We start from the raw sequence: 18,650 nt of genomic DNA, 5'->3' as shown, positions 1-18,650 counted from the left end.
GAATAAGAACATAATTTATAATTGTATTAATTTTATGTAACCACGTGGTCTTGAAATATTTGGATCCATTTTAATTTATTTTTAACTAGGAGTGCACTCTTCTATGTGACATCCGACTTGATGTAACCGAAATAAAATCCTTGTTGAGTATACATATTTATTTTTTATAGTTAGGAATGAGAATAAGGATTTTTTGGTCATCACAGGAACATTGCCGGCTTTGTTCCTGTGGCGAGCAAATGCATCCTCATAATCTCCAAAATTAAGAGTAAAATATAAAGAAGCATGTTTGATATCTCTCATCAATAGTACATTATTTAGTAACACAACTTTAGAGAAAAGTCAGGTTATTTAACTCAGAACTAACTTAAATTTAGGGCTGCAACATAGAAAGCTGTGGGATTAAATTTTGTCTGAAAAAGATATCTTTCGTTAGCATTTACAGGTAGGCATTCTTAAAAATACCGGCTCTGAACAGCTCCGGTAGAAATCTGAAACACAGTAGTACAGATTAGTGGCTGGAAGGTGGGACTAGAAGTCCTGTCTGAGTGACTGTGGAAGAACCAATCGGAAGCCCACGAAAGTGTGGGAGGTGGGACCAGGAAGCCTGCTCTTCCAGCCAGTCACCCCATGGTTACCATGGTGATGCAAACAACATGGAGTCCGCTGCCCATTTTCGGGGCAAAAGTTCCCCAAGTTTTCCTAGCCGATTGCATTTTGTTTGATTTTGTCTGCATTTTCCCCCGCCTGGCCAAGATCTTACTGTGGTAGCAGCTTGTTCTGTCTCTGCGACCTGCGGTTGCAGCTTGTGTACATCCTACACTTTTCTGTGGCATGTGGGTGCTCCAAAGGTTTTTTAGCAGCAAACGCTAGCATTACCATCAGATCTTAAGGTAGTCTGTGTTTGGCATTTAGGTCAAGTAATTCAAGGATTAAAAGCACTGTTGGCCGCAGGGACTAGGACCCCATAGCGAGCAGCAGCGGCTAAAGTCTCTTGTCCCCAGCGGCTGAGTTACAGCCATTCTGATTCATAGGACAATCATGAAGTATAAAGGTCCGTACATACTTTCTGAGTATTGACAAAAACAATAGAAAATTGAAACTTATTTCTCTCCAGGTAAACATCACATTTTCTCTCCCTTTTTCTCACTCTCCTAGCGCAAACTTCTAGAACATAAAGGCCAAACAATATCTTTTTTTTTTTTTGAATTAATTAGGTTCCAGTAAGAAAAGGTGGGAACAAGCACCTTTTCTGGGCCAAAGGATTCATAATAATCTTTTAAACAGTCTCCTACTCTAAGCCATCTTTTACCATCAATGGTCCCTTTAAGGGGAAACCATGGACACAATTCTCCTATGTATGAAAAGAATAATTTTAAGTCCTTTTTCTTAACACGCGCCCCCCCCCGTGTCTTGAGGGCCTCCTTGAGGCCTGACAAAAACAAATCATGTGACGAAACTGCTTGTCCCATGGTGGGTCACTCACCTTGCGTCGTCCTCACTCTCTTCCTGGATCTGTCTCTCGGTCGTGTCTGCCGAGGCGATCTCGAGCTCCGCTTGGCCAAGTCTTCCCGGAGGACGGCGTTCCCCCTCAGTCAAAGGCTCGAGCCCCACGTTGGGCGCCAAATGTCCCGACCGGCAGGACACATCAACGTGGGCAGCGAACCTAGATGGGGAGGAATGAAGGGACAAGAGACACAGAAGGATGACAGCAAGACAGGAGTTCTGATCAAGCTGCAAACTTTTATTGTTCACACAGGGGTATTTGTATGCTGGGGATGGGGAAGCTCTCTTATCAGCAGTTGCTGGATGTCTGCACAAGGTGAGATAACCGCAGGATGTTTCAGAAAGATAGGTGGCCGCAGGATGTCTCAGGGAGATAGATGGCGGCAGGGTGTCTCCCAGGCAGGATGTCTCCCAGGGGGCTGTCAGGCTAATCTTTGAAGGAGAACTTCCTTCTAATCCCTGACAGCTCATGTTAAGAACCCTGGTATTGCCAGTGTCAACATCTGTCTTCCCTTGTGATCAGGATTTCTGAGGAATGGGGAAGGCAAAGCTACATAGGACAATAAAACCAGCACTAGATGAGTTTGTTGACCAGTTTATTTTTTCTTTGCTAATTTTAAAATAATTGCAGACTTAACAGGAAAGTTGGAAGAATAGTGTTGTGCCTTCAGTGCAGTTGCTGTGTCTTCACTCTTCTCCCATCTAGAAGACCGTTCTCAGCCTGCTGGCTTCCAGGACCTGAGCTTTGGAGGAGTGCAGTCTATAGGTGCAGCATTTGGGATCATCCTGTGTTTGGAGGCAGGTGCTGCTAGCTGGTAGGATGTCCCAGAAATGGCCTGTATCCTCATCACACCCTTCCGGTGGTGCATCAATTGGATTTACCTTACCCTATTAGCTAGCTTTGATCCCTTGGTTAAGGCACGTTTTGCTGGCTCCTCCATGGTGAAGTTACACTGAAGAATTCTGTAGGGCAAGTGTAAATTTTCATCATCCAGTTTTCACCCACTAGATTAGCATCTGTTGCTTCTTGACTGAACTAATTATTATTATGTTTTTTTTTAAGTTGTAGATGGACACAGTACCTTTATTTTAGTTATTTATGTGGTGTTGAGGATCAACCCAGTGCCCCATGCGTGGAAGGCAAGCGATCTGCCACTGAGCCACAACCCCAGCCCTTATGGTAGTTTTCAAATGTCAATTTTCTAATTTTAGTTTTTTTCTATATTGTTTGGCATTCTGTAAGAAAACCTTTCTATCCATCCATCCATCCATCCATCCATCCATCCATCCATCCATCCATGTCAACATAGACTCATGAGTTCCTGCAAGTAAATATTATGGTTATAATTCATTCATCATTATTTTTACTTATTTTGTTCCAGTTATCCAAAATCTGATTAGAAACCCTTTATGCTGGCTTCTGTGTCTTTTCCATGTATTATCATATTTTCTCCCTTAATTTTTTAAAGCACTTCAACTAGTAGTTTCTTTGAATGGAGAAAGTGACTTCTCATATTGGAGAATCATTTATAGTCACCACAGGGCACAGCTGTTCTTGGGTCCTCAGAGGACACAGAAAATGGCTATGTGGCTATGTGTGAGTCTCTTTATTTCTTATCTGTGCACTTTAAAGAAACATGAGTTCATACCAGAACATGTGTTTCCGACTCAGTATTGTAGAGTCCATTCTTGTGTTTTCTGCTTTCAGGGTTTTGATCCTCTTCTCCAGCACTGGTAAACTGAAGTCATGCTGTCTTAGCACACTTACTTACTAGGTTAATCTTTGAATATAGGCAATATCCTGGTGAGAACAATGAGGACCTTTTAATGTTTTGTAAGTTGATTCTGGTCCAAGTTACCTTAGCTCTGAATTCTTATCGTAGAACATTATTTATGAAAGAAATATACCAAAGTATAAGATGAATTCCAAAAAGCTCAAGTAGTTATTATATGTGTAAAGATAATTTATAGAAGGACATTTTCTTACTAGGGAACTACCTAAAATTGATTACTTTAGCATTATTAAAGAAATAAAAATTTCTTTTAGTAATTAAAGCAGTCAAAAAGAATATAGAGAAAAATTAACTCCCAAACTATTAGAAGGAGATAAAAGAAGACTAAAGAAAATGCCTCTAGTATAAACCAGGGAAGAAGGGCAGAGGGAACAGCAACAATAAAAAACAAATAAGGCAAAATAAAAACTATAAAGTTTTTTATAAGATGGCAAAAGGCCAGCTGTATCAATAATCACAAAGGAAATTATGGGCTAAACAAGCCTAGTAACAGCACATGTTCAGGTTGGATTCTTTAAAAGACATACCTAAAACCAAGAGACATAGAAATGATGGTTAATAAACCTACAAAAATATACCAGGCAGCATCGGAAGGAAGCCTGGTGTAGCAGGAAGTTCTGAAGCCAGGGGGGAGGAGAACAAGGATAAAGTAGGTTCACTTTAAAGTGAAGAAGGAGCAGTCTCTTAACAGCCCTTGCCACAAAAATAGAACTAAAAATATTTATAGCAAACCCCAATGATTCCAAAGAACTATTGATGAATTATTTGTTCCAGTGGGGAGTTTTTATTTTTGTTTTGGGGTGCTAGGGATTGAACCTAGGGCTTCATACATGTTAACTACACATTCTACCACTAAGCTACATCCCCAGCTCATGGAGAATCTTAATGATCTGTTCTCTACAAATAAGTACATGTGCTCAATTTACAATGGGGTTATTTCCCAGTAAATCCATCGGAAGTTGCAAATATCATAGGTTGAAATGCACTTAAGATGCTTTACTGAATTACCATCGTGGCATGGCCTAGCTAACCTTCAGTGTGCTTGAACACTTAGAGTAGACAACATTTGAGCAAAATCATCTAACAGAAAGCCTTTAATAAAGTGTTGAGCATTCATGCAGTTTATCAAAGGTGTACTGAAAATAAAAACCCAAACAGTTGTATGAGTTCCTTTTTGCACCATTGTAAAGACAAAGATCATAAATGGTTTAATTTGTTGATCATCTTAGAATAATATCATTAACCTTGTCCTTAAAAAAACATAATAGCATTTTTTTGTGTGTATATATGTGGAACATTTTAGAAACATTGAACTCAAGTATTTCATAAATCTTATCAAGTTCTTAAAAAGTGATAAACTACATTGCTTTATCACAGGTCATTAAAATAAAATGGCAACAATACAAGGAGCTCAAGGGAAAAATGTACTCTTAGGTACCTCATGGAAAAACAATGGACATTATTAAAAATGTACAAGTGAGTGACAAAGGAAAACTATGTGGACCATAGCTAAAAATGATTTTTGGAGAGAAATTTTTGACCTTAAGTGTAGTCATTACAAAACAGAACCCCTGAAATTAAATAAATACAGTTCTTTTAATAATTTTCTATGATTTATATTGACTCAAGAAGAAATTAAAAGTTTGAATAAATAATAATCATGAAAGGAAGTGAGGTATGTCAAGAGGAATTCTCCTTCCATCCCTGGGAGCCATCAGCTCTGTACCAAGGGAGGCACCAGAATCAACTGTATCCTTGGGCCAGTTATAATAATCCTTCAAGATGAAGACAATACTTTCCCTGCAGGAACAGAAGGGAAACTACCCAGATTGTTTTAAGGGACTAGGGTCACTTTGGTAGCTCACTGAAAAAAGGACAAAATAATTTCAGTCCACAGCTAGCTGTGTTGATAAGAAAAGTGAATTCAAGGAGGCAGGCAGGACTCTGCCTCTGGCAGGGGCGTGAGGCTGTTGAGAGGCACAGTCCACATCCCTGGATACGGTGCATAGGCACATGTAAGACTTAAGAGCTGGAGAGGAGACCAAGTAGTAGGGACTTGGGGACCCAAGGATCAGCACACTTGCACTCCCAGGTCTTGGTTGGTTGGTTTGCTTCGAACATCCCAGGCTTGGTGTGGGGTGCAGGGCTCATCAAAAGCTGTTTTTTTCCCCAACCAGAGGAGGAGGAAAGGTGCAGCCTTGCAGCAAGGTAGAGAACCTTAATAGTCACTTGTCAGGTCAGATGCCATATGGTAGAACTGCAGCTCCTCTGTGAACACAGGCCCAGTGGCGAGCCTGCACCTGTCCTCAATAGGCTGTTCCATGGGGCCCCAGCCCTCCTGTTAGGGTGCAGCCAGGGAAGACATAGCAGGGAGCTAATGAAACCCCCAGGTGCTAGATGATTTGGGAAGCCTGAACTCCATCTTTTCTTCCCTGGGGTACAGTAGGAGGAGGTCTAGAGGAGAGTTAGGACATCTCCATCTCCCTGACAAACAGAGGCCATGTGGGAGTGCTAATGAGACATGCCTGTCCTTCCCAGCCAGGACAACTGTCAGTGGAGTCCGGGCAGGACACCAGAACTTCCACCCTTGCCTGCTACTAACAAGGGATTCCTTCCCCTTCCCTTAGTGTACTGGGAGACAGGGTGGGGAACCTGGAATACCACTCCAACCTGGATGGAACCAGGTGCTTCCTCTCCTGCCAGCTGGATTGGTGGTGGTGTTAAGAGGACAATTACAATAGTAGACTTAGAATCCGCAATCCAATTATATGCAAAATCTGCATTTTAATTGGTAATTGCTTGTTTTATCAAGAACCCAGAAAAATCTCAACTTGAATGAGAAAACCCATCAGTAGATACCACCTACACAGAAATGTTGAATAATCTGACAAGGATTTTAAAGCAGCTATCAAAAAATGCTTTCCTGAGTAATTATGAGCACATTGAAACAAATGAAAAAGTATCAGATCTCAGCAAAGAAATAGAAAGCCTAGTGAAGAGAGAAAAATATGAACAAGAACTAAATGGAGATTATTTATTTATTTATTTATTTATTTTTATTATTTTTTATTTTATTTTATTGGTTGTTCAAAACATTACAAAGCTCTTGACATATCATATTTCATACATTAGATTCAGGTGGGTTATGAACTCCCATTTTTATCCCAAATACAGATTGCAGAATCACATCGGTTACACATCCACATTTTTACATAATGCCATATTAGTAACTGTTGTATTCTACTACCTTTCCCATCCTCTACTCTCCCCCCTCCCCTCCCCTCCCATCTTCTCTCTCTACCCCATCTACTGTAATTCATTTCTCTCCTTGTTTTTTTTTTTCCCATTCCCCTCACAACCTCTTATATGTAATTTTGAATAACAATGAGGGTCTCCTTCCATTTCCATGCAATTTCCCTTTTCTCTACCTTTCCCTCCCACCTCATGTCTCTGTTTAATGTTAATCTTTTCCTCCTGCTCTTCCTCCCTGCTCTGTTCTTACTTGCTCTCATTATATCAAAGAAGACATTTGGCATTTGTTTTTTAGGGATTGGCTAGCTTCGCTTAGCATAATCTGCTCTAGTGCCATCCATTTCCCTGCAAATTCCATGATTTTGTAATTTTTTAGTGCTGCGTAATACTCCATGGTGTATAAATGCCACATTTTTTTTTATCCATTCATCTATTGAAGGGCATCTGGGTTGGTTCCACAGTCTAGCTATTGTGAATTGTGCTGCTATGAACATCGATGTGGCAGTATCCCTTTAGTACGCTCTTTTAAGGTCTTCAGGGAATAGTCCAAGAAGGGCAATAGCTGGGTCAAATGGTGGTTCCATTCCCAGCTTTTCCAGGAATCTCCATACTGCTTTCCAAATTGGCCGCACCAATTTGCATTCCCACCAGCAATGTACAAGTGTACCCTTTTCCCCACATCCTTGCCAGCACTTGTTGTTGTTTGACTTCATAATGGCTGCTAATCTTACTGGAGTGAGATGGTATCTTAGGGTGGTTTTGATTTGCATTTCTCTGACTGCTAGAGATGGTGAGCATTTTTTCATGTATTTGTTGATTGATTGTATGTCCTCCTCTGAGAAGTGTCTGTTCAGGTCCTTGGCCCATTTGTTGATTGGGTTATTTGTTATCTTATTGTTTAATTTTTTGTGTACTCTGGATATTAGGGCTGTATCTGAAGTGTGAGGAGTAAAAATTTGTTCCCATGATGTAGGCTCCCTATTTACCTCTCTTATTGTTTCTCTTGCTGAGAAAAAACTTTTTAGTTTAAGTAAGTCCCATTTGTTGATTCTTGTTATTAACTCTTGTGCTATGGGTGTCCTATTAAGGAATTTGGAGCCCGACCCCACAATATGTAGATCAGAGCCAACTTTTTCTTCTATCAGACGCAGAGTCTCTGATTTGATATCAAGCTTCTTGATCCATTTTGAGTTAACTTTTGTGCATGGCGAGAGGAGGGGATTCAGTTTCATTTTGTTGCATATGGATTTCCAGTTTTCCCAGCACCATTTGTTGAAGATGCTATCCTTCCTCCATTGCATGCTTTTAGCCCCTTTATCAAATATAAGATAGTTGTAACTTTGTGGATTAGTCTCTGTGTCCTGTATTCTGTACCATTGGTCCACCCGCCTGTTTTGGTACCAGTACCATGCTGTTTTTATTACTATTGCTCTGTAATATAGTTTGAAATCTGGTATCGCTATACCGCCTAATTCACACTTCCTGCTTAGAGTTGCTTTTGCTATTCTGGGTCTTTGATTGCTTTATCTATTTGTACAAGAAATGCTGTTGGGATTTTGATTAGCATTGCGTTAAACTTATAGAGAACTTTTGGTAATATCACCATTTTGATGATGTTAGTTCTGCCTATCCATGAACAGGGTATATTTTTCCATCTTCTAAGATCTTCTTCTATTTCTCTCTTTAGGGTTCTGTAGTTTTCATCGTATAAATCTTTCACCTCTTTTGTTAGGTTGATTCCCAAGTATTTTTTTTTTTTTGAGGATATTGTGAATGGGGTGTTTTTCCTCATTTCCATTTCAGAAGTTTTGTTGCTGATATACAGAAATGCCTTTGATTTATGCATGTTGATTTTATATCCTGCCACTTTGCTGAATTCATTTATTAGTTCTAGTAGTTTTTTTGTAGACCCTTTTGGGACTTCTAGGTATAGAATCATGTTGTCCGCAAATAGTGATGATTTAAGTTCTTCTTTTCCTATTTTTATGCCTTTAATTTCTTTCGTCTGTCTAATTGCTCTGGCCAGTGTTTCGAGAACTATATTGAATAGAAATGGTGAGAGAGGGCATCCCTGTCTTGTTCCAGATTTTAGAGGGAATGCCTTCAATTTTTCTCCATTCAGAATGATGCTAGCCTGAGGCTTAGCATAGATAGCTTTTACAATGTTGAGGTAAGTTCCTGTTATCCCTAGTTTTTCTAATGTTTTGAACATAAAGGGATGCTGTACTTTGTCCAATGCTTTTTCTGCGTCTATCGAGATATATGGTTCTTATCTTTAAGTCTATTGATGTGGTGAATAACATTTATTGATTTCCGTATATTGAACCATCCTTGCATCCCAGGGATGAATCCTACTTGATCATGGTGCACAATTTTTTTGATGTGTTTTTGTATCTGATTCGCCAGAATTTTATTGAGGATTTTTGCATCTAGGTTCATTAGGGATATTGGTCTGTAGTTTTCTTTCTTTGAGGTGTCTTTGTCTGGTTTCGGAGTCAGAGTGATGTTGGCCTCATTGAATGAATTTGGAAGAGCTCCCTCTTTTTCTATTTCCTGAAATAACTTGAGAAGTATTGGTATTAATTCTTCTTTAAAGGTTTTGTAAAACTCCGCTGTATACCCATCCGGTCCCGGGCTTTTCTTGGTTGGTAGTCTTTTGATTGCTTCTTCTATTTCATCCATTGATATTGGTCTGTTCAAGTTGTGTGTATCCTCCTGACTCAGTCTGGGCAAATCATATGACTTAAGAAATTTATCGATGTCTTAACTATCTTCTATTTTATTGGAATATAGGTTTTCAAAATAATTCCTAATTATCTTCTGTATTTCTGTAGTATCTGTTGTGATATTGCCTTTTGCATCCTGTATGTTAGTAATTTGAGTTCTCTCTCTTCTTCTCTTCGTTAGCATGGCTAAGGGTCTGTCGATCTTATTTATTTTTTCGAAGAACCAACTTTTAGTTTTGTCAATTTTTTCAATAGTTTCTTTTGTTTCCATTTCGTTGATTTCCGCTCTGATTTTAATTATTTCTTGCCTTCTGCTACATTTGCTGTTGTTTTGCTCTTCCTTTTCTAGGGCTTTGAGATGAAGTGTGAGCTCATTTATTTGTTGTTTTTTTCTTTTTGTGAGGAATGACCTCCAGGTGATGAATTTCCCTCTTAAAACTGCTTTCATTGTGTCCCATAGATTCCGATATGTTGTGTCTGTATTTTCATTTATCTCTAAGAATTTTTTGATTTCCTCCTTTATGTCTTCTGTAACCCATTGATCATTCAGTAACATATTGTTCATTTTCCATGTGATGTAGGATTTTTCCTTCCTTCTTTTATCATTGATTTCCAGTTTCATTCCATTATGATCAGATAAAATGCATGGTATTATCTCCACCCCTTTATATTTACTGAGGGTTGCCCTATGGCATAATATATGGTCTATTTTTGAGAAGGATCCATGGGCTGCTGAGAAAAAAAGTATATCCACTTGATGATGGTTGATATATTCTATATATGTCAGTTAAGTCTAGGTTATTGATTGTGATATTGAGTTCTATAGTTTCTTTATTCAACTTTTGTTTGGAGGATCTGTCCAATGGTGAGAGAGGTGTGTTGAAGTCACCCATAATTATTGTGTTGTGGTCTATTTGATTCTTGAACTTGAGGAGAATTTGTTTTATGAACGTCGCAGCACCATTATTTGGTGCATAAATATTGATAATTGTTATGTCTTGTTGGTGAATGGTTCCTTTTAACAGTATATAATGTCCTTCCTTATCCCTTTTGATTAACTTAGTCTTGAAGTCAATTTTATTCGATACGAGGATGGCCACCCCTGCTTGCTTACGAGGACAGTGTGCGTGGTATATTTTTTCCCAACCTTTCACCTTCAGCCTGTGTATGTCTTTTCCAATCAGATGTGTCTCCTGGAGGAAGTATATTATTGAATTTGTTTTTTTAATCCATGTTACCAGCCTATGTTGCTTTATTGGAGAGTTTAAGCCATTAACGTTTAGAGTTACTATTGACATATGGTTTGTACTTCCAGCCATGTTTGATTATTTATCTTTTTTTTTTTAATTTAGTTTGTTTCTCCATGATTAGCTTTCCCCCCGCCCTCTGTCTTTACTGAGGCACTTCCCACTGATGGTTTTGGTTATTGTTTTTCATTTCTTCCTTGTGTAGTGTTTTGCTCAAGATGCTTTGCAATGCTGGTTTTCTGGCTGCAAATTCTTTTAACTTTTGTTTATCATGAAATATTTTTATTTCGTTGTCGTACCTGAAGCTTAATTTTGCTGGATACAGAATTCTTGGTTGGCATCCATTGTCTTTCAGTGTTTGAAATACGTTGTTCCAGGATCTTCTCGCTTTCAGAGTCTGTGATGAAAAATCCGTTGTTAACCTTATTGGTTTACCCCTGAATGTAATCTGCCTCCTTTCTCTTGTAGCTTTTAATATTTTCTCTTTGTTCTGTATATTGGATATCTTCATAACAATGTGTCTTGGCGTTGGTCTACTGTGATTTTGTATGCTCGGTGTCCTGTATGCATCTACAATTTGTATATCCGTTTCCTTTTTTATTTCTGGAAAGTTTTCTATAATTATTTCATTCAGCAGGTTGCTCATTCCCTTGGTTTGAACCTCTATACCTTCCTCTATCCGGATGACTCTTAAGTTTGGTTTTTTTATGTTATCCCTTATCTCTTGGGTGTTTTTCTCGTGATTTTTTACCAGCCTTTCTGAGTTGGCTAGACTCTTTTCAAGATGATATATTTTGTCTTCATTATCTGATGTTCTGGCTTCTACTTGCTCCACTCTGTTAGTGATACTCTCATTTGAGTTTTTAATTTGGTTTATAGTTTTCTTCATTTCTAGAATTATTGTTTGATTTTTTTATAATCTCTATCTCCTGATAAAGATGCTTAATTTCTTCTTTTATCTGTTTATGTAATTCATTTTTAATGTGTTCTTTCACTGTTTGAATTTGCTGTCTCATATCCTCTTTAAGGTTCCATTCCATCTGTCTAAGGTATTCCTTGAGTTCTTTATTTGACCATTTTTCTGATGCCTCTAGGTCCTCCTGAATATTTAGGCTGTCCTGAATTGTTTGTACTCCTTTTCTTCCTTGCTTTTTCATGCTGCTCATGTTACTTCTTGTTCTGTTTGACTGCTGAGTTACTGTTTACTCCTATAAATTTATTTGATGCTTGGCAGGAAAGGTATTAGAAGGGAAGGGAAGAAGTCTCTAAAGGGAATGAGAGTAAGCAGGTAGAATTCAAGGAAGGGGGAATAAGGAAATTGAAAAGAAATGAAAAGACAAGAAAAAAAATAGAAAATTGAAAAAAGAAAAAATAATAATAAAAAAATAAAAATTAAAATTAAAAAAATAATTAAAATAATTAAAAAATTTAAAAAACAACAAAAAAAATGGTTTTCTTTTTATGAGATAATCCTTACTTAAGATTTATTGTTATAGGGCAGTGCTTGATAGCCAGATTGATAAAGTACATTTCTTTCTTTCTGTCCATGTGAATGTTTTATAAATAGTAGAAATTCCATTTTATGTTAATTTAAATAATTTTCTTAAGTATTTGGAGCCCATAAGGCAACCCTGGAAAGTGTCATTCATATACATGGTGACACATTACCCAGCAGTGGTGGCTATACTAAAATCCACCACTTGACCACATCGGAAGTTTTCACATCTTGGAATGTCCTATATTTAGGCATAAGTAAATTGTTTTACGTGGTATGTGAGTAATGAGGTTTTTTGGTTAAAAAAAAACTGCAGTTCTTAAGTGTGTTCATTACTGAAGGTTCATGGCTGAAGCAGTGTTAAGTGTCTTCAGTAAGCAAATTAGTAGAGTATCTATAGTAGAATTTGAAAAAGGATGAAGATTTAAAAGGATGCCTGGGGTGAAATAGAACTGCAGTCCCTTGTGAGACAGCAGGGAGGTGACCAGCAGTAGTTGCTTAGTTAGACATCTCTGCCTCTTAGACCAGGAGCAGTCAATACAGAACAGTGTGTACAAACAGCCGTTCTTCTGGAGCATAACCAGGGTGGATGCTGATGGTTTAGTAAGGGAGAGTACAAGCCCGTCTCAGTTCACTCACACACAGAAGGTGTGTTTTCAAACCCTAGTTTGTAATTTGGTTGTTATTGCCCTCATTTTCTTTTCTAGTGAGATATAGACTAGCCCAAAACTTTGTTCATGAGTGTAGAATTATTTTAGTATTAATAGCCATGAATTCTAGGTCTTCAAAGAACATGCTTTCCCCCTCTTAGGGGAAAAGGAAGGCAAATTTTAGGCATAATTTTGAAATATTTGAATTTGAACTCTACCCTTTCAACTCCTTTTCACACATCTGTACAACCATTTCCTGTTCTTTGTGCATTCTGTGCACCCCATTCCTTCACCTCCCCCTCTTAGTCGAAATTATCTGAAGCTGTTTTAATTGAGTATTTATTGGTCTCTTCTCCAGTGGAAACCCAGTGTTGAAGGAAGGCAGTTGGTTGGGATCAATTCATGCTGAAGTGTGGATGACCCACAGCCCCACAGACATTTCAGAATTTTTTGTTGTTGTTCCTTAAAGAGGTGGTTTTGCTTTTTTCTTTTTTGGGTTTAGTTTTAATCTAGTTGATTCTTTGTTGATATTTCAGAGGACAGATGAAATGAATGTTTGACTTTGTGGCCAGAGTTATCTATCCTTTTCTATTGGATATGAATGGGCTGTGGTTGGAGAATACAGGGAAAGATGGTAGCCATTCCTCCCCAAGTCCCTAGTCCATCTGTAGAGGCCGGGACAGACTTTTGTATTTGAAAATACCCTCTGGAACTCGCAGGGTGCCTGCATCAAGTGTAACAGGAAGGGCTTTTTCTACACATCCCACTGTAGCAGAGTCAGCTGCCTATAGTGAAGGTGAGCAGAGTCCCACTCTGGACAGTGGCGCGTGTGTGTTGGTAAGCTTTGGCCTTCTTGCAGTGCAGAGGCCCTGTGGGACTCTCTTGGTCTGTTGTGGCTGGTAACTATGCCACCAAGGTGCTGCATCTGTGGGGTACCAATCAGCAAACAGTTATTGATTCTAGGCCCAAGCATCCCTGTCTAAAGATGAAAGACCAAATTGGCAAAGAAAGGGTGCGTTGAAGGTGTCACTGTGCAAAGTACAAAAGGGCAGATGATGAATGGTGGTGTAATTCCATAAGTAGTACAGGTGGTCAGGGTCAGCTCACAGAGGAGGGAACAGGACAGGTGTCAGTGCTGCTGTGTTCTCTGTCATCATTGCACCTCACCTTTTCTCACCATGCCTTACACAGTCTACCTCATTCAAAATGTGTTTTCTGTTCTGTGATACATTGTTGCTTATTTTGATACAAAGTGGTGTGAATTCTTCATGAACAAAAGTGATGATTTTTAAAAGCTGTCCCACGTTTATCAAGTGACTCGATGTCTCCTTGTGCAGCTGTCTCTTACTCTAGACTGAGAAGCATGAGCACACTTACCCCATAGCAACCTTCTCAGCATGTTAGAGATGAGTACATTCCGACTCCAGAGGGAAGGAGCTTCAAGAGGTGTCACGGGAACTGAGTGGTGGTGTTAAGTTTCTCCCCTACTCTACTCATAAGCATTTTGTAATTCTGTAAAAGAGAAAAACTAGCAAGATAGGTAGAATGTTTATCTAAAACTTAAGAAAGATTTTTGCTTCTAAGTTACTGAGTTTCAAGGAAATATTTTTAAAGGCTCCTGATTTTTTTTTTTTTTTTTTTTTAAATCTTTTTCATTTCCTTGTATGTATGTGAAATTTAATTTCATCCTTAATGTTCAGGAAAGCTATATGCATATTTTAAAAGTTAGATGTTTGGCATGCTTGAAGAGGGTTTCTAAATTTAAAAAAGCAGGTCATAGTGGGCTGCTCCCCTTGAGAACTCTATCCATAGCCCTTTTACATGTATCTGTGCACACCTGACTGTGGAACACAGTGCCTTGGCCACAAGTGACTAGTCTGCTTCCTCATTACACAAAAATTCTAGTGTGGCCCCTGAACGTGTTCCTTAGCCACACTGTATGGTAAAAGCCAAGAACCCTGAGTTTGAAACTAGCAAAATCTCATTTTAAACACTGACCTCAAATTATTAATATAATATTGCATAAAAAGGGTTTTAGTTCTCTGTACCTATTTCCTTATTCTTAAAATGGGTAATAGTGCTTACTTTATGGACTTTTTATAAACCTTCTCCTGAATTGTCTGTGATGATTAGGATATAACATTATTGTGTAATGCCCAAAAGGTTTTATGTTGATCATTTACCTTGTAAATTTAATCAGCCTTGTTTGATAAGGATGTAGAAAGGGAGACATCCATCAAGTGAAATTTACTTGAAAATACTGAATAATTCCATAGTTTGCTTAGCCCTTTTGCTGAAGATCTGTACTCTCGAGTAGCATACTGCCTTCTTTCACGTGAGATTGGTTTTCATGAGAGAAAGGACACTGCTTAATTTGTGGCATTCCACTAATCTCTTCTGTTAATTTGGTAGTATAAAAAGCTTTGCAAATAATGAGTTCCATACCCTCAAAGATACTTTCATACACTCTGTCCTGCTTCCACATTTGTACTGTTGCCATGTTCTAAGTAGGACTTTCTCCTGACTGTGTGTTAATAACTGGAAAATTCCCTATCAGTAGAATGGCACCATCTTGACAGCCCTGGGTTCTGCTTCTACCTTGCTAATTGTTTCCTTGGGATTATTTGGATTGTGTGGAAAAGCTTTTTGCAAATCCTCTTATTACTGAAGTCATTGTTGCCAGCAGGAATAAGATTAAAGGTGCTTAAGTCTGTAGAGTTGTTTCTAATTTGTACGTGTCATTTCAGTGGCATTTTAACAGAACTCTGTCTCCTGTCCCTCCCTTCTCCCTTGGTACTATCTCAAGTTAAGTCCAAGAAGCCAGACCATTGGAAGAAATCACATTTTATCCTCCTAATTATTATGCTGGCACTCAGGAGATAATTTTTCCCTTCATGCACTGCCAATTAATATGCAAATGAGCTGATAAATATTTATGCAATGATTTAAATTATGCAGGGAGTGCTTTCAGTGTATTCTGTAAATGAATTGTTCCTGGACTTCAAAGTGCTGGCTGCTGTGCTAACGAGGAGAGATTTGCATAAGGCCCTAATCACACGCATACTGATTAAGCTTCATTATGGAAACTGCCAGCTGCAATCTTTGTTTCTATTTTATTACAAAAAGGGGAACTTTTCATGCTTCAGTTGCCTTGACAATGTCAGTCCTAGCTGGTAGGAGAGACTAAAACTCCTCTGAGCAACTGAAGTTTCCTTATTCAGCTGAAGATTGCTATGGTGTAACTGAAGTTGTATTTTGCTTCTCCTGTTAATCCACTTTCCACTCCCCACCCTGTTCTCTGAAGAACATGGTGCAGATTTGTTAGAAATAGTGCTACCTTCTTTCCCCCACCCCAGACCGCTACCTGTTTCTTGCTTGCTTTGGATTGTCCACACCTCTAGAAGACTTCACAGCGATGCTGGACTGCAGTGACTGTGTTCTAGGTGGGTACCAGCACAGTTCTTTCTTAGAAGCTTTAATATGGAAATAGCATGTGAGGGGTTGACTATGCTTAAATGCTTAATCACATGCAGCCAAGGCAAGGGAGGGGGAGAGGTGGTTGAGTGAGGAAGAAGGAAAGCATTTGCAAAGCACTATGTGTGCTTGAGTGAGCTGTGGTCCCTCCCTATGCGGGCTCTTCTGGTTCCGAGCGTACTTTGAATAGTGTGGATTGAGAATTTGACCTCAATGGAGGACATTTTTTACTTTTGTGGGACTTCTGTGGAAAGCATTTAATACAAATTCTAAAAAAAACATTTTTAAATCAGAAACAAGGTTTGAACTGTACCTAAATAATATAAAATGTACATATTAATAAAATTTTTGCAAACCTAGTATCTCAGTGAAAAATGAAGTGGAGCCATCACCCAGAATTGTTTCCGTACATACTATTGCAACATTGTAGTGTTGACTGCAGTTTATGTATTGACCCATTTCCAGATTTTAGACATTATGAACTTTTAAAATTCCAAGATTATGCCTTATTTTTGTGTTGAAACCAACTATCTTTTGTAGAAAACTATGGTTTTAAGTATTGGAAAGCTTATCTTAAAAAGAGTTTTCCCTATAGACAAGCAAGCCTTTAGAGAGGGAGGTATCCTACTTTAATTTTAATGTATACACCGCCTTTGGTTGACTGAGATTTAAAATAGATAGAGGCATTCTGGTATTGAGGCAGATGGTGGCTCCTGGTGGCCACATTTTGTGTGGAGTTTTGTTTATTTCTCTATAATATTAATGAAACCTTTTTAGGTTATTGTAGTCACCAGAAAAGTCAGGGGATAGAAACTCCGGGAGTTGGATACATTAAGTCTAAAACTTCTGCTGATGATTTTTCTTTTCCTGTGTGTCATTTTTCCTACTTGAAAATTGAGGCTACTTCGGTCACCTTCCCAGTTGCCAAGGGAAAATAAATTGATCATTCTGAAGATGGATGAATTCTTATGCAGAAGGCATGGCCTGAACCCAAGGTAGTAGATACATGGTTCCCCACAATAAAAATCCCCATCTAAAGGGCACGTGATGAGCAGTACATGGATGTCAGGAATTCAGGAGCAGCCTGTAGACTTCGTGTTGGTCTCACTGTGTCAGCTCAGGGGCATAGACATGTATTTTTTATACTGGCCAGAGAGAAGATGATTTCAGATGTCAAAGAAGAATTTACTTGTTTTTACTCTTTTACATTTACTAAGTTGAAAACTCAAGAAACAAAAGGAAAATACCTTTTTGAGATATTTTTAACATTTATTGTTGAATTAGAAATTATGTCTACTACTTTCAACTAACAGTCAATATCATTGAAATAGTCTTATCATTGTTGTTGCAGTTAATCAGAATTTTATTGTTTTATTCTCTTTGGTATGTTTGAAGTAGTTTCAGTAAATGCCCTTGAAACTCTTTGACAATTCAGTGATTGGTCCTTAGGAGATTCACATAAAATACCTGTGACATAATTTTTAACTTATAAATGTGGAAATAAGGACGTGAATTACGCAGGGTCAGTCTCGTGAGTTGTTAACGATTTGTGCTTGCTTTGTTTCTATGACGTCCCTATATGTGGGAAATCGTTACCCTTTTTATCAATGTTAACTTATTTATTATTTTTTCTACTTTCCTTTAAAATACATTCTAAGAGAAGCATTAAACCATTTGCATTCCTAATGGCATTTCTGTTAAACTTGTGATCTTTGTTAACTTTCATAAGAGTTTGGGTAAGTCATTCAGAAAGCTGTTTTTCACTAAGTCACACACCTGTTTCTTTCAAACCTTAGTACGCTTTCAGATGATATTTAAAATTTTCTGGACAGTGGGGAAAGGAAGTTGTAGAACTGTCCTCATTTATGACCACAGACACAAACTTTATGCCTTTGAATATCTATAGAACAAACCAAGGATACACTATATCGTCTAAGCCCAAAAGACAAACATGAGGCACAAAAGCTTACAGTTTGAACAGTTTGAGAGGCTGTTACATAGCCTGTAGATTGGATATGAAATTTTATCAAAAAAGGGCTTTTGATTTTTTTTCCTTAGCACTTTGTGCATGTGGATGCTGCAGCTTAATGGACACATGGTCAGGACTTCAAATCAATGCTGTCATTCCTAGTTGAAGTGTTTATTCTTCTCTAATAACTACAGTTAAATAGTTGAAAAAGTAGAACTTTTTTGTTAATAAACTTCTTTGATTGTAAGTATTCCAAGTTTTAGTTTGCAGTAGATATAGAACAAGATGTTTACTTTTTTTTCTTCTTTAAACCCTTTTAAAGAGGTAGAATAGCAGTGTTGTTCTTGACTCCTCTCCTGCATGTTTTCTAGGACACTATTTTATACAGCTTGGTGGAAACGAACTTGTTTACATAGATAGCACTGAAAGAAGTAAACTCAAATTAGCAGGTTCATTTGAGATGTCCGGGTGATAAGATTCTAAGTGGGCATGGTTACGATTCAGTCTTGAAGTCTAATTTAGAGATTTCTGTTGTGTC

At 38.2% G+C, this 18,650-nt stretch overlaps 1 protein-coding gene across 7 annotated transcripts in view; it reads left to right on the top strand.

Moving 5' to 3' along the window:
• Pou2f1 (POU class 2 homeobox 1) overlaps positions 1 to 18,650 on the top strand; it is a 151,833-nt gene that overhangs the window by 64,464 nt on the left and 68,719 nt on the right. For 5 of the 7 annotated variants that reach the window (XM_071600361.1, XM_071600358.1, XM_071600357.1 and 2 more), the window contains exon 2: positions 16,026 to 16,112. The exons of 1 other annotated variant lie outside the window; for it this stretch is intronic. In XM_071600361.1, coding sequence (XP_071456462.1) covers positions 16,085 to 16,112 — 28 coding nt within the window. In that variant the 5' untranslated portion in view covers positions 16,026 to 16,084. Of the gene's footprint in view, positions 1 to 16,025; positions 16,113 to 17,064; positions 17,139 to 18,650 lie in introns of those variants that run through there. One more of the 7 variants, XM_071600360.1, reaches the window with a different exon arrangement.

This window comes from Marmota flaviventris, chromosome 12 (genome assembly GCF_047511675.1).
Source record: "Marmota flaviventris isolate mMarFla1 chromosome 12, mMarFla1.hap1, whole genome shotgun sequence".
Classification (NCBI taxonomy): Eukaryota; Metazoa; Chordata; class Mammalia; order Rodentia; family Sciuridae; genus Marmota; species Marmota flaviventris.
The sequence above is the reverse complement of the archived record's forward strand: the minus strand, read 5'-3'. Positions and strand labels throughout refer to the sequence as shown.